The sequence below is a fragment of the Schistocerca nitens genome, chromosome 2, assembly GCF_023898315.1.
Source record: "Schistocerca nitens isolate TAMUIC-IGC-003100 chromosome 2, iqSchNite1.1, whole genome shotgun sequence".
Classification (NCBI taxonomy): Eukaryota; Metazoa; Arthropoda; class Insecta; order Orthoptera; family Acrididae; genus Schistocerca; species Schistocerca nitens.
Genome location: NC_064615.1, coordinates 1,162,696,623 through 1,162,712,897, shown reverse-complemented (window position 1 = coordinate 1,162,712,897; position 16,275 = coordinate 1,162,696,623). Strand labels below are relative to the sequence as shown.

Genomic DNA, 16,275 nt, shown 5'->3' with positions numbered 1-16,275 from the left:
ACAAAAATGCGAAGTGTCTATTGAATCACCAAAACAAACATTTTTCTTGCACCAGGCACACCGGAAAAAGGAAAAATTGAGGCAGTTCAAAAAAAAATGGTTCAAATGGCTCTGAGCACTATGGGACTCAACTGCAGAGGTCATTAGTCCCCTAGAACTTAGAACTAGTTAAACCTAGCTAACCTTAGGACATCACAAACGTCCATGCCCGAGGCAGGATTCGAACCTGCGACCGTAGCGGTCTTGCGGTTCCAGACTGCAGCGCCTTTAACCGCACGGCCACTTCGGCCGGCTAATTGAGGCAGTCAGGCACTTCGCAGTAAGAACTAGTTTTATTTAGACAGAACTGGGATGGATTCAGAAATGCTCCCGGCCGTTATCCTGCATATTGCGCTGGATACCACGCATACTTCATCAAATTCATAAAGCGCAGTGAAGCGAAGAAAACTGGTAATGCACAAATGACTGGAGCTTAAGAATACTGTTCCGCTAATACACCTGAAATAAATGAGAGGTATTGTCTGATAATTTCCTGACAAATGCTTTCCACTGTCGAAAAAATTCTTTTCGAGCGGTTGAATCGCACCGGTAGTTCCATATGGGATCCACATTATATCTATAGATTTTTCGTTGTCCTCCACAGAAACAGAGGCGTCGTTATCTCCAGACCCTGAGCACAACAGAAGCAATGAATTATTTTCTCCACTGGTAGGAATACGTTTCGAACGAAACGTCGAAAACTTTTCTTTCCCATTTTTCCAGATTTTGATACGTCGATTACAAGATTTTTGCAAGTAAACAGTCCATTCTTTTTATTTTTGGTCCTAATTTGTCTTGCGGTTCTTGAATACAGATATACAGCTGCGTGAAACAGTAAACTATTCATGCTTATCAGTGGCATTATTGTAAATGACTGTGTCATTGCATTCATTGTTTGGGTAACCGACTCCGTCTTTTTCGCACCCCCACAGTGCGGTATGCATGCAGTTATTTCACGAAACCTGACTGACCAGCGCTATAAACAGCAGTTGCGGGGATAACGGCAAATTTCGTCTTTACATCAGCTATGAGTTTCTCTATAGCATTGTCTATCACTGGCAGCTGCTCTACACGTTTACGTGACGTAAACTTGGTAATTTTGCGACTTTCTAGTCTGTACAATTTCTTGAACCTGCATAGCCAGGTCGACGAAGCCTGTAAATTAGCAATGTTCATGTCAGATGCAATTCGAAAAGCCCAGTCTCGTCGATATCCATCTGTAACGGGGCATAGCTTCTCACGAGCAGTTCTAAATCTTGCGAACAGTTTTTCATTCAGATGGTTTCGGGTTTCCGTTTGGTGCATATTTCTTACTTCATGTAATTCATTCTTCCATTTGTACAGTTCATGCACCGATTTTACGAATCGAAAACGCCACTGCGTAACTTCAAGCGTATTCTCCCACCTACATTTAACCAATATTACACTGCCTTTTCTTTGTCGCTGAATGCTGTTGCAGTACGTGTTTCTTTTTTAGGCTCGGAAGGCATTCTTCTTCTTCTGAACTGTTACTGGCAGAAGTGACGTCCGAACCACAATTCATGGAATCGTCAAACGAAATGTCGATATCATTCGAATGAATGTCAAGGAAATCAACTAACAAATGACACATATGTACGCGCTCATGAGAAGTAGGTGATTTCGGCTGGGAACCACGTTCTTCATATTTCATCATTGCTAAATTGAGAACGTTAAAGGGATTCCATATTACAGTGAAACTGGAAGAAAAAAAAGTACCATTAGCAGGCATGCCCTTCGAAAGCACAATAAGTATTGAACTTTATCTGTATTGTCAATACTTACCAGTACTGCAAAAAGCAACTGATAATTTGTAGTAGACGTTACTGGAGTGGCTAATTCGAGAGAGTAATAACTATGTACTGCAGTGTCAGAGAAACTGTCAACGAACGGTAACCTGAAACGTCCTTTACAAATTATGATCGGGTTGTGTCGTGTTTCCTGTTTAGAAATGTACCGCCGACCTCGGCTGTGTGTGTGTGTGTGTGTGTGTTCTACCGCCTCCTGGCGAGCTACGAATTTGGCTATTTTTAGCTATTTTTTAAGTACTTGCAGTGCTTCTCAGCAGCTATAATTTTGACAGTACATTTCTTTCGTTGTATTCTTCCTGTGTAAAACATTTCAGGGTAGGTTTCGACATGTTAAAATATTGAACCATTCCTTTGTCAGACTGCGCGCCTTCCCCAGTCTACACACGACATATTTCATCACTCCATGCACCGTGCGTGTGTCTTGACTAGCGGTTATTCCTCAGGAGATGACGCTGCTATCGCCTGGACGGGACTATATCGATAGTAGGTTGATTATCTTCTGGCCGATCAGTGTATGCTGACCACTCGGCTACGGAAGCGAACTATAAATATTTAGCCGGCCGTTGTGGCCGTGCGGTTCTAGGCGCTTCAGTCTGGAACCGCGTGATCGCTACGGTCGCAGGTTCGAATCCTGCCTCGGGCATGGATGTGTGTGATGTCCTTAGGTTAGTTAGGTTTAAGTAGTTCTAAGTTCTAGGGCACTGATGGCCACAGATGTTAAGTCCCATAGTGCTCAGAGCCATTTTTTTATAAATATTTAATCATATTAATTAAGCTCGACGCCCTTAGCGGAGAAACAGGGTAACACTTAAAAAGGTAAATATGTCTGTTGCTGTTGCGTAGGCTGAGCACTTTTAGTTATTCACGAGTAGTAATTCGGTTTCATGGGTCGGACCGTCCTTTGTATGAAATCTGCACGTAACGTTAACTTTACATTTGAAAATGCCGCAACTTTTCAGCATCGTCATCGGCAGGCGTTCGTCATTCACTCGTCGAGATAGGCCGTCTACTGGTTGCTGCGGCCATTAGGCCTTCAGCTATACCCGCCCGGCACAATGTCGTCTTCGCGGCCTTTCCGTGTCTCTGACACACTAAAGAACTTTACTGATCTATCTACCATCCATCCGCTTAGCTACATGTCTTCTCACCTGTACTTCACTTTATCTGACAGTAATTGTTTGTTCCTCCCTAGCCTACTCCCTGATCTCCAAGTGATTCCCAAAATGCACCTTTCAACTGCTCACCGCAACCCTGAGTTTTTCAATGGTTTTCAAATTAAAAGTTGTGTCTCACTGTCGAAAGTCAAAGCTGGAAGTACACACTCATTGCAAAATTTTCTGTTCAGACGCATCGGAAACTTAGGTTTGAAAATGATATTTAGTTTACGAAAAGCGCTGTAGACCAGTTTTACTCTTCTATTTATTTTTTGAGATAAGGTCTTTTTGGCATAACTTGACAGAAGGAAGGGATAGGTTGGCAGGAAACATTCTGAGGAACCAAGAATTTTCGTAATGAAGAGCTGTGTGCCAAATAACTGTAGATGAATACCAAGGTTTGGGTACAGTACGTCAAGTGTATGCAATGGCAGTAGTTATCAAAAAGGTTAGAATGGATGTGAGTTGCAGTAGTTTATCCGGAGATGGAGAGGCTTCCACAGGACAGAGTATCGTGGACAGCTGTGGCAAACGAGTCTTCGGACTGAAAACCACGACAACATTTCTTTTCCTGTCCGTCCTGTTGTTCTCTTAATCAGCGGTAAATACACAAAAGTGTTCACCCGTTTTTTGGCATATTTGTTAATTTTTATGCTGATGTTTTCCGTGCGCTGATCATACGAAGGCTTCCAATAAGGAATGCAACACACTTTTTCCCGACCAATTTCGGTTGCAAAAATGCGAGACTTGTGGGATATCGTGAAATATTTCGGCTTCAGCGCCCGTAGTTTCATGAAGTTCCGATAGGTGGCGGCGCTGTACGTAGCCTTCAAAATGGCGTCTGTAACGGATGTGCGACCCAACAGAGAGACGTCACTGATTTTCTTTTTTGGTGGGAAACCAGAGTATTGCAGATATTCGTGCCGTTTGCAGAACGTCTACGCAGACCTAGCAGTGAACAAAAGCACGGTGAGTGGTTGGGCGAGGCGTACGTCATCATAGCAACAAGGTCATGCAAACTCGTCCGATCCCCCACGTGCTGACCGGCCGCACCCAGCTGTGGCTCCTGCAGTGCTGGAACGTGCGGACACTCTCATTCGAGGCGATCGACGGATCGCAATCAAACGCCTAGCTGCGCAACTGGACGTCCCTGTTGGGAATGCTGACACACTCGTCCACCAGTTGGGGCACTCAAAGGTTTGTCATTCCTCGTCTACACTACAGCCCGGCTCTCGCACCTTCCTCTGACTTCCATCTGTTTGGCCCAATGAAGGATGAACTCCGCGGGAAACAGTACGCAGATGACTGGGAGGTCATTGATCCAGCAAGACGTTGACTCCCACGTCGAACAGTAGAGTGGTATCGTGCGGGCATACAGGCACTCCCAGTAAGGCGGCGTAAGGTCTTCACACTGAACGAAGATTATGTTGAAAAATAGGGTTTTGTGATCAAAAGAGTGGGGAATAATACGGTGTCCTGGGAACCTGAATAAAACTGACCTGCTTTCAGAAAAAAAAAGTGTCACATTACTTATTGAACGACCCTCGTGCATTAACGTGGGCTCGTTATAGTAATCAAGCCTGCTTCTAAACTAGCTTTATTATCAAACTTCCTGGCAAATTCAAACTGTGCTCTACCAGAACTCGAAACTGAGATCTTCGTCTTTTGCGAGCAAGTACTCTACCGGCCGATCCATCCTACGGGGTCTTGACACATCATCGGATAGTTCAGTTGATAGATTGCTCGTCCGCGAGCAGCAATGGTCCCAATATCGAGTCCCACTCCGGCACACAGTTTTAATCCGTGACTAAGTTTCAGATCAGCGTACACTCACCTGCAGAGGAAAAATTCATCCTTCCTCTATTACGTTCTTCCACTGTCGTATGAAGTCTATCTCCAAGACGTCTAAACTGTACAGTGTTATGGGAAAAACCTACGTTCCATTAGCACGTGTTCCTTATTCTTTTTCTCATTCAAGCGATCTGAAAGCTTATATAAGACTCCAGAAGTTGGTTTTTGTGATACAGAACTTCTTTGCTGACAGCTCATTCAACTCTGAATTTTCCATTATTTGTGGAAGTTTAATGGAACTGTAGCATTTATGTTGATATTCTTCAGTACATTAACGTAGACTGAATCATCGCCTAAGTAGGTTAGTAGAATTTTCGTAGAAATTTAGTCCATTACTTGGTTTTGGTGTCACTCCAATGGCTCTTTTACCTGCTGTTGAGAAAGTCAGTTGTCACGACATGATGGCCTAAGAATCCTATAAGAAGTTAGTGGTTAACTAAAAGCTGTCGCTGGGCAACGAGGCAAATGTAAATATTTAAACTTGTTTTTAGGATCTGATGAAAGACGCTTTCATGAAAAACGCCAAAAGGTGATAAAAACTTTGTTGTACTGTAACTGGTTCCGACAATTTGTGATATCTTGCAGACTTCATACCTGAAAATGGTGTATTCAACATGTCTTGTACTTTCAAATACACTGCAAGACGAAAAAAATGACGCACCGCGGTGGAGTAATACGAATTGGTCACAAATTGATAGTCATACAGATATCGGTGGAAAATGCAAAACTGTAATACAGGGTGATTCAAAAAGAATACCACAACTTTAGGAATTTAAAACTCTGCAACGACAAAAGGCAGAGCTAAGCACTATCTGTCGGCGAATTAAGGGAGCTATAAAGTTTCATTTAGTTGTACATTTGTTCGCTTGAGGCGCTGTTGACTAGGCGTCAGCGTCAGTTGATGCTAAGATGGCGACCGCTCAACAGAAAGCTTTTTGTGTTATTGAGTACCGCAGAAGTGAATCGACGACAGTTGTTCAGCGTGCATTTCGAACGAAGTATGGTGTTAAACCTCCTGATAGGTGGTGTATTAAACGTTGGTATAAACAGTTTACAGATAATGGGTGTTTGTGCAAAGGGAAAAGTTCTGGACGGCCGAGAACGAGTGATGAAAATGTAGCACGCATCCAGCAAGCATTTGTTCGCAGCCCAGGAAAATCGACTCGCAGAGCTAGCAGAGAGCTGCAAATTCCACAATCAACTGTATGGAGAGTCCTACGAAAAAGGTTAGTTATGAAACCTGAACGTCAACTACCCGAGGCGATGGATCGGCCGCCAGGCAGCCCGTGACAGAGCACTTCATCACAGGCCTCCAAGAAGCCCTGATCTTACCCCCTGCGATTTTTTCTTATGGGGGTAAGTTAAGGATATGGTGTTTCGGCCACCTCTCCCAGCCACCATTGATGATTTGAAACGAGAAATAACAGCAGCTATCCAAACTGTTACGCCTGATATGCTACAGAGAGTGTGGAACGAGTTGGAGTATCGGGTTGATATTGCTCGTGTGTCTGGAGGGGCCCATATTGAACATCTCTGAACTTGTTTTTGAGTGAAAAAAAACCTTTTTAAATACTCTTTGTAATGATGTATAACAGAAGGTTATATTATGTTTCTTTCATTAAATACACATTTTTAAAGTTGTGGTATTCTTTTTGAATCACCCTGTATTTGGCGGTTGATAGATCAATAAAGGGCATAGACTATTTGCGATTCTGTGTAGTCACTTGGACAGTATTTGTACCTCTCAAACAGGCGCGTGAAGAATATTCGCAGAAGTCGCCATTTGAGAGAGTAGGCGCAGTTGGGCTCAAAGAAGCCCGTTGGAGTAATCGGCGGATCGCACCACATTTGAATAGGAGAAGTGCCACTATGATGTTGGGAAGGAATGGGTGAACCATGGCCAAACACAGCGTCAAGAAGGAAGCAGTCGAGGTGGAGAGATCCGGGGCGCAGCTGGAGAGATCCGGCGTGCAGCCGGTGCTCCAGTGACAGCAGGGACCACTAACAGGAGGCTCACAGGAACGGCGCTGAGCTCACGGCGGCCCTTACGCCGACTGCCGTTGACCTCTGTACACGAACGAGCACGCTTGCAGCGACGTCGGGCGCTTTCAGCCTAGAAGCTCATTGACTGGAGTAGAACTGTCTTTAGTGATGAGTCCCGCTTCGAATTGAGCCCCTATGATCAGGTATGACATCTCTGGAAATGCGCCGCACAGCGGCGGGGACCATCTTCACTGTCGTTCGCCTTAGGCCCGACAACCAGGAGTGGGGTTCCATTTATTTCCATAGCAGGAATGCCTTTGGTTGTCAACCGTGGCATCCTTGCAGCACAGCGGTACATCGACGCTATTCGATGCCACGTTTTGTTGTCCTTCATAGCAAGCCATTATGAGCTTATATTTCAGCAAGATAACGGCCGCCCGCACACGAGGAGAGTATGTACTGCCTGTCTCCTTGCTTGCCAAACCCTGCCTTGAGCAGAAAGGTATCCGGATCTCTCCCCATTTGATAAAGTTGTGAGACTATGGGCGTGATCCTACCAGCTCGGAATGTTGACAATCTAAAGAGCCAACTGGACAGAATTTGGCCCGAAATCCATCAAGAGGGCGCCCAACATCTCTTAATTAATGTACAACCGAATAACTGCTTGCATAAGGGCCGGAGGTGGGCCAACGCGTTATTCACTTGATCAATTTGTGAACCTCTTTCTCGTGAATCAATCATCCAGTGTTTCTGAAATTGTAATCATTTGTTTGTCTAAACATGTACGTCACATCTACCTATTTCCGTGCCATTCTGATAGTTCCTTCGTGTTGCGCCTTTTTTGTCAGTGTGTGTGTTATGTAATAAATTTCGCAATAATACGCCATTGATATACACAACTTTAAGTCCACTAGCTCACTCCTGTAGTAGGAACAGTAGTCGTGTGTTGTAATTTAAATAAGAAAATGGCCAGTTCGGCAGAAACCGGTAATAATAGTGTAATAAAAACATGATGTAGATACTTTTGTTCATAAAATGGAATGATCGTATGTCTGTATTGGTCGAAAGACCACATCTGGGCAGTTCGGCCGCCTAGTGCAAGTTTTTCTGTTTGATGCTACTTCGGCAACTTGAATGTCGGTGATGAGATGAAAATGGAGAACAGAAACAACTAGTCCACGAGGGCAGAAAATTTCTGACCCGGTCGGGCATCGAACGCGGGAACCGAGGACCTAGCGGCAGCAACGATTAACATTAGACCACAGTCTGCGCACGATAAAGTAATAAAACAAAATGATTATTATATCCTGTCAAATAAGGCTGTCTTTGTGTTTCATTCCAGTATTTAGGAGTAATGACTCAAAGGTGCAGCTGCCTCTTTTCCCTGTACCCCGCCTCTTGTCGGACTCTGCTGTATGTGTCTGCTTGCAGGTACACAAAGACGGTCGTGGCATCCAGTCTGATCGCGCAGAAGTACAATCCAGAGCTTGAGTGGGTTCCAGTCACGCCCGACCCGCGCATTGCGGAGCTCAGCGACCAGCTGCGACACTTAAAGCAGGTAATGTAAGGCATTGCGCATCGCAATAGTTTATGTGCAGATTCCGCTACAGAAAACTCTAAAAGAAGAAACAGACTTGACACCGTCAATAAAATTCTTCTGAGTTTGAGACTGCATTGCCAACTATAAAATTCCTACGTTTCGGCGACTATTGCAAGACGCCTTCCTCAGGTTATATTGCTAACTGCGACGTTTACGTACAACAGACTTGACACCATCCACAGTACGATGGACATCAAAATAGAATTTCACGTCCTGCAATGTCCATAACTTCAGGAACTGTAATGAAATACCATTTCCTTTCCTTTTTTTTGCACATTAAAATGCCTTGCAACAGAACACATCCATAAATGGTGTACGGGCTTTTTTCTGTTAAACTGAAGCATGATGACTTGGTATGGAATCTACGAGTTGGTATCAAATATACACTGAAGCGCCAAAGAAGCTGCTACAGGCATGCGTATCAAATACAGAGATATGTAAACAGGCAGAATACGGCGCTGTGGTCGGCAAAACCTATATAAGACAATAAGTGTCTGGCGCAGTTGTTAGGTCGGTTACTGCTGCTGCAGTGGCAGGTTATCAACATTTAACTGAGTTTGAACGTGGTGTCATAGTCGGCGCACGAGCGATGGGACACAGCATCTCTGAGGCAGCGATGAAGTGGGGACTTTCTCGTACGACCATTTAAAGGGTGTGACGTAAATATCAGGAATCCGGTAAAATATCAAATCTTCGACAGTGCTGCGGCCGGAAAAAAATCCTGCAAGAACAGGACCAACGACGACTGAACAGAATCATAGAGCGTGTCAGAAGTGCAACCCTTCCGCAAATTGCTGCAGATTTCAGTGCTGGGTCATCAACAGTTATTAGAGAGCGAACCATACAACGAAACATTATCGATATGAGCTTTCGGAACCGAAGGCCCAGTCGTGTACCCTTCGTGACTGCACGATCTGAATGATCCCTGGACGTCGGCCCTGGTTGTACTGTGCCACTTCCCTTTCATGGGTGCTCTGAATATTTGCCCTGTCCCTACGCCAGTTATCCTTGATTATTTCAGGACTAATATCATTGGGCAACAAATCATGAATGGACCAGATATTTGATAAAAGGGGAGTTAATGGGGTAGGCAAACATGAGAGAAACAGAGGTAACCCTGTGCGCCTCATGTGTGGCGGTATTAAAGGCTGTATTCAGCCATGGCAAGGAAAGATTCCATTTAGTTTGAGCCTGAAAGTGGAAAACAATCAGAGAAGACTTTAGTTTACGAGTAACCCGTCTCACGAATGAATGATGGGTAAGAAAGTGTCGTGGTGATGTGTTTAACCCGTGATCGGAACAGAGGTTTCGAAACTCCCTTGCGCATCATCGCTGTCCTTCAGAAGACCGAAGCAAGAGAAAATCTTACTCAAAGCTTAATACTTTGTCTTGCAGTAAAACCGCTATTCGGAAGCAACCAGCTGAACTGAATAAACCCATCAGCCAACACATGGGATCTGCGGAAGAGGACTGACATAATAAAACGACGCTCCTTGGGAACCTCTGAGTGGATTGAAGCAACTCCCTATGCCCATCGGAACTCGGATTAGCCATCTTGCATTCCCGACACTAACCCTTTGTCGAACATCAGGATACAGACTGTGCCAATTTAGGGACTCACAGACCTTGTGGCTAGTTTTATATACCCCAGATGGCCCCCCACAACAGAATTTTGATAATATTTGAAAACAGCCGGAACAAGGGCCGTAGGTACACATTTTAAGATCGTCATACCAGTGATCGCGTTGGCAGAGAGTGTCCTTCTGTAGTTCATACTCAGGAACTTGATGACCCACTCGCAACTTCTCCCTGATGGAGCCCAACTTGGGATCCTGTTCTCGTTGCGCAGAATCAGCAAACAATATTCGAAACGTGGCAAGCACTGAATTAAGGAGACCTACCACCTCCTACACGTCGCACATTCTGCACAAGGTATCCACTACAACGTTATCGCACCTCCTGAAGTGGCACACGTTGAAATGGAAGCCAACCTCGCATTACGCCTAATTTTGCGCAGACGAGCCAGAACCCAACTAAGGGCCTGGTTGTCAGTGTAAAGTGTGAATTCCCGGTGTTCAAGGTAGTACGCGAACAGGACAGTCAGAGCTTCCGACTGATAAGCAGAGTATTTCTTCTCAGCTGGAGACGGGCACATACAGATACAGGCTGGGAGCTCTGCTCTCCACGTTGCTCCTGAAGAAACACGGCGTCAAGCCCTGAGTTAGAAGCGTCGGCCTGGATCACGAAGGGTTGACCGAAGTCAGGAACAGCCAGACCATGGGAACTACTCAAAGCGATCTTAAGCAAATCAAAGACAGCCTCCTCTCCCTTCTTTCGCAACAGACTTAACAAAGAAAACTTCAGAAGAAATTTTCGGAAGAAGTCAAACACTTCAATGACACGGGCTACCGCTTTCTTAGTCTTAAGAGGGCAGAAACTAAATGCTCTGGTCCTAGACTGACCAGTCCTGACCCCCTAAGCCGGGACTAAATGCCCGAGAAAAGATACCTCACCACGAGCTAAGGTAACTTTAGACGGTTTAACAGGCCCACTTGCCTCAGACGCTCCAGAACAAGTCGCAAGTGCTCCAAATGCTCGGAGAAGGTGGCACTGTAAATGACAGCATCCTCCTAGAAGTTATACACACGTTTGAACTTCAGATCTCCGATCATGGAATCGAGTAACCTTAGAAAGAACTGCCACTCGGTGGAAAGGCCGAAGGGCACTTGGTTGAATTCATATCAGTTCCAGTCAGTGCAAAAGGCAGTGGCCGCCTTGAATTATTCGGCAAAGGGAAGCTGGCAATGTGCTTGTTTGAAATCGAAAACGGAAAAAATAGTAGGCCGTGGAAAACCATGGAAAACAACCGTCTAGACCAGAAAGAGGGACAGACGCCAAGATTAGTTTACTATTAATGATACGATAGTCCAAAATGGGACACAACCTCGCCCCCCCCCCCCCCCCAATTATTCTTAGGCACTATAAATTGTCGATGATGCATATCGCGAGGTGGACGGCCTTATAACCCTCTCAAAAAGCATTATATATACCAACTCAGAAATACCTTCATCCTACACTATGTGATCAAAAGTATCCGAACACCCCCAAAAACATACTTTTTACGTATTAGGTACATTGTACTGCCACCTACTGTCCGAAACTCCATATCAGCGACCTCAGTAGTCATTAGACATTGTGAGAGAGCAGAATAGGGCGCTCCGCGGAACTCACGGATTTCGAACGTGGTCAGGTGATTGGGTGTCACTTGTGTCATACGTCTGTACGCGAGATTTCCACACTCCTGAACATTCCTAGGTTCAAATGGTTCAAATGGCTCTGAGCACTATGGGACTCAACTGCTGTGGTCATTAGTCCCCTAGAACTTAGAACTACTTAAACCTAACGAACCTAAGGACATCACACACATCCATGCCCGAGGCAGGATTCGAACCTGCGACCGTAGCAGTCGCACGGTTCCTGACTGCGCGCCTAGAACCGCGAGACCACCGCGGCCGGCAACATTCCTAGGTCCACTTTTTCCGATGTGATAGTGAAGTGGAAACGTGAAGGGACGCATACGGTACAAAAGCGTACAGGCCGACCTCGTCTGTTGACTGACAGAGACCGCCGAAAATTGAAGAGGGTCGTAATGTGTAATAGGCAGACACCTACTCAGCTAATCACGCAGGAATTTCGAACTGCATCAGGATCCACTGCAAGTATTATAACATTTAGGCGGGAGGTGATAAAACTAGGATATCATGGTCGAGCGGCTGCTCGTAAGCCACACAACATGCCGGTAAATGCCAAACGACGCCTCGCTTGCTGTAAAGAGCGTAAACACTGGACGTTTGGACAGTGGAAAAACGTTGTGTGGAATGACGAATCGCGGTACACAATGTGGCGATTCGATGGCAGGGTGTGGGTATGGCGAATGCCCGGTGAACGTCATCTGCCAGCGTGTGTAGTGCCAACAGTAAAATTCGGAGGGGGTGGTGTTATGATGTGGTCGTGTTTTTATGGAGAGGGTTTACCCCTTGTTGTTTTGCGTGGCACTACCACAGCACAGGCCCACACTGATGTTTTAAACACCTTCTTGCTTCCCACAGTTGAAGAGCAATTTGGGGATGGCGATTGCATCTTTCAACACGACCGAGCACCTGTTCATAATGCACGGCCTGTGGAGGAGTGGTTAGGCGACAATAACACCCCTGCAATGGACTGACCTGCACAGAATCCGGACCTGAATCCTACAGAACACCTTTGGGATGTTTTGGAACTCCGACTTCGTACCAGGCCTCACCGACCGACGTCGATACCTCTTCTCAGTGCAGCACTCCGTGAAGAATGGGCAGCAATTTCCGAAGAAATCTTCCAGCACCTGATTGAAAGTATGCCTGCGAGAGTACCAGCAAGGCTAAGGGTGGGACAACACAATATTGAATTCCAGCATTAGCGATGGAGGGCGCCACGGACTTTTAAGTCATTTTCGGCCAGGTTTCCGGATACGTTTGTTCACTTAGTGTAGGTGGAGACAGCCGTGAGGGTGACTGCCTGACTGGAAGACGGTCGGAATGTAAAATCCCATATTCAGTTCGACGTCACACCCGGTTTATCTGTCAATACTTCCTGGGAACCATCAACATTTTAATGAGAACCTGTCTGGAGGTAAGTGTGCAACTTCGAACACTGCGGCAGTAGGCCTGACGCTGGTATTACAAAGAGCTGCCCTCCTAGAATGGAGTCAAGTGAAAGTTAACCTCAAGACGAAATCCAAAATAAAATTTCCCATGGGTATAATCCAAAACCAATCTCACTTTGCTCATTAAAATCACACTTGAAGAGGTCGGTGCTTAAACCCTCCGCCACCGACAACTTTATGGGCCAAGAAAATTCACCGAAGTGACAAGAAATGCATATGGATCCTACCAAAGGAACAGCTTGACCATTAACAGTTCTACAAGTTCTAGCTACAGGCTTTAAATTGGGAAACATACAAATGATCCGTTGTCGGGAGTACCATAGACTCATTAAGGGAAGACTGCTGCCGGAATCCAGCAGCGCACAGGGCGGCTCATGACTGATGTACACGCACACAAACTGGAGAGGATTATAGGTCACCGCTTTTACGTTATTACATGTGCTCGAGAACTTGAAAATGGTGCACGCCGTCCTGGGCTATGACTTCAGCTGGCGAAATCCCTTTTCCGTTGACCTTACACTGACGAGCAAACTGCTCTCGCCGACCGCAGCGATGACACCTACCTTGGGAGAACATCTTGCTAGCGGAAACGGCACCCGAGGTGGGTTTGGCGTAAGACTGAGATAACGCCTTCTCACAGCCTCTCCATTGATCAGCTTGATTAACCCCTCCACAAGAGTGATTAAACTATCCAAGTCACGATAGGTAGACAGTCTCTCCACAAACAAGACGCTGGAACAGTATTCTGGTTTAGTCCCTTGCAAAATGGCGGCAACAATCTCATGCTCAGCTATCTATGTATCACAGGCCACGGCTGCCCTGCGTACATCACGAATAATCTCAACTGCTTTCCCTTAATCGTGTTGGACACGAAAAAAATACTGATTAACGAGACGGCTCTTAACCCTGGCAGGCATGAGCTCGCTTAGCTTGGGGGCGCGAAATTACTTTAAACAGGCCTTCCTCGCTAAAACTTCACTAACGATTTCGGCGAAGGACTCTTGAGATAAAGGACGCACCAATTAAAAAATGGTTTCCCATGAGATTTTAAAAAGTTAACTTGTTCTTATAAGGTAACAGTAAACCACAGAAATTTAACCAATTCCTGTTGGGTATGGGCAGCAAGGTATTCTATCCCTTGCAACACATTCAAGAATGGATTTTAGGTAATTTAGCAAAACTGGACTGCGGGTTCTCTATATCAGTTCTTCTGCGCTCCGGAGAAATTTTTCGTTTTCCGTACCCACCAGATTTTCCAATTCACCAAGCCGCTGATCACTCTTCCACTCTTAGCCATTCAGACTATCATGCAAATTTATCACTGTTAGGCAGCTGCTCAACCTCAGCTTTGAACTGCAAATGGGTGATTACCGAAGCGAGGTCTTCAACTCTAAGCAACCTGTGCATAATTTGCGCCTGCATCCAGTGGAACTGAACGCGTGATGGGGCACTAAACCGAAGACTGTAATGTCTGCTCTATCTCTGACAGGAAAGTGATGCGGTGCTGCATGGGCACGCTCTCCTGACAAATACGCTCTGCCATCAGCTGAACCGAAGTCCCTACAGCTGAGCGAAGACGCACCGAGTGCTCTGCGAGGTATTCATCCTCTGCCAATCCTTGGATTTTGTTCTCGTATCTCAACTGGTCATTGCGAAGACAGCTCACTCTCACCCTGACGTGAGTCTCCATAACAGATGAATACACCTGAATCCCAAAGCGAAAAAACAACAGATTATGCGCATATATGATCAGTATAATTCAATCCAACTTCCAGAAACAACCACGCTACGCTCTGTTACGAGAATGGTACACTGGTACACATAGCTGATGCAAGGTTGCCTGGCGGTGGAAGGACTGGGCAAATTAAGGATTCGTGTCACTCCTCAGAAAAAATAGCGTTACCAATTAGGTCAACAGGACCTTGACATACTGACAGAAAACTATCGAATTGGTTAAAAAATAATTTAAGAACAATTACTGATAATCGATCAACAGTGTCATCAGATACTTCAGAGAGATGAAATAACAAAAAGAAAAAAAAATTGTAGTGTTCATTCAAATACCTGCTCTCAACTCTCCAAAAGTCATACATGGGAATATGAAGTGAGAGAATTTAAATTTACTACAAATGTTTTTCTCTGTCCAAAGGTATACAAGTTTTGTGCGCCACAGGTTACTATTTTTTAAATATTTACAGCAAATTTCAATAAGAGAAGCATGATAATATTTCATTAATGGAAGTTACGTAACAATCTCTTCAAAGGTTCTAAGGAAGTTTTCAAAGCGGGCAGGCCAGAAACATGTTTAGAATGCGTGTGACTAAAATACATCAAATAATTCATGTTTGCCTAAAAAGGAGTTCATTAAAACAAAAACAAAAACAATATGAAACCACCGCATTCGAGCAATGTGGTCCAGCCAAACGGACCCAAAGTTACTAAGGGCAGGCCCGATATGCTGCTCACCACACTCTGTTTCCAACCGGCCAGTTGGAAGACGCCCCAAGGCACAGACATACAATGATAGCCTGATGATGAACAGAGAAGTGGTTTTTAAATGAAAGCCGCGCGGAGTGGCCGCGCTGTTTGAGGCGCCATGTCACTGATTGTGTGGCCCCTCCCGACGGAGGTTCGATCCTCCCTCGGGCATGGGGGTGTGTGTTGTTCTTAGCGTAAGTCAGTTTAAGTTCGTTTAGGTAGTGTGTAAGACTAGGGGCCGATGACCTCATCAGATTGGTCCCTTAGGTTTTCACACACATTTGAACATTTTAAGTCAAAACTTAAATCACCTGATTACACACTGGCAGCGTAGGCTAAATAGTTGTGGGAAGTCGATAAAAGATAAGGTAACTGGCAACGCGGTCCTCATATCGCCTGACTAGACGCAACAACAAGAAACAACAACAACAAGAAGAAGAGGCTGAACCGAGTCCCATATAGAAGCAGCAGGCCTCAAACACGCGCAGGAACCGAACCAGTCACAATTATCACAAACACAGTGGGGAACAAAATCAGTCTTCACGAATGCTGCGTGGTCCCGGGACCGAAGCAACGAACTGGAAGTAGCCCACCCAGCAAACAAAGTGGAAAAACTTGGAGACGCCCGAAGATGTGTGG

At 45.3% G+C, this 16,275-nt stretch overlaps 1 protein-coding gene across 1 annotated transcript in view; it reads left to right on the top strand.

Annotated features, from left to right (window-relative positions):
* The window catches only part of LOC126235622 (glypican-5-like), a 208,122-nt gene that overhangs the window by 161,966 nt on the left and 29,881 nt on the right, over positions 1 to 16,275 (top strand). Inside the window, exon 5 of the mRNA XM_049944334.1 lies at positions 8,288 to 8,414. Coding sequence (XP_049800291.1) covers positions 8,288 to 8,414 — 127 coding nt within the window. The remainder of the gene's footprint in view (positions 1 to 8,287; positions 8,415 to 16,275) is intronic.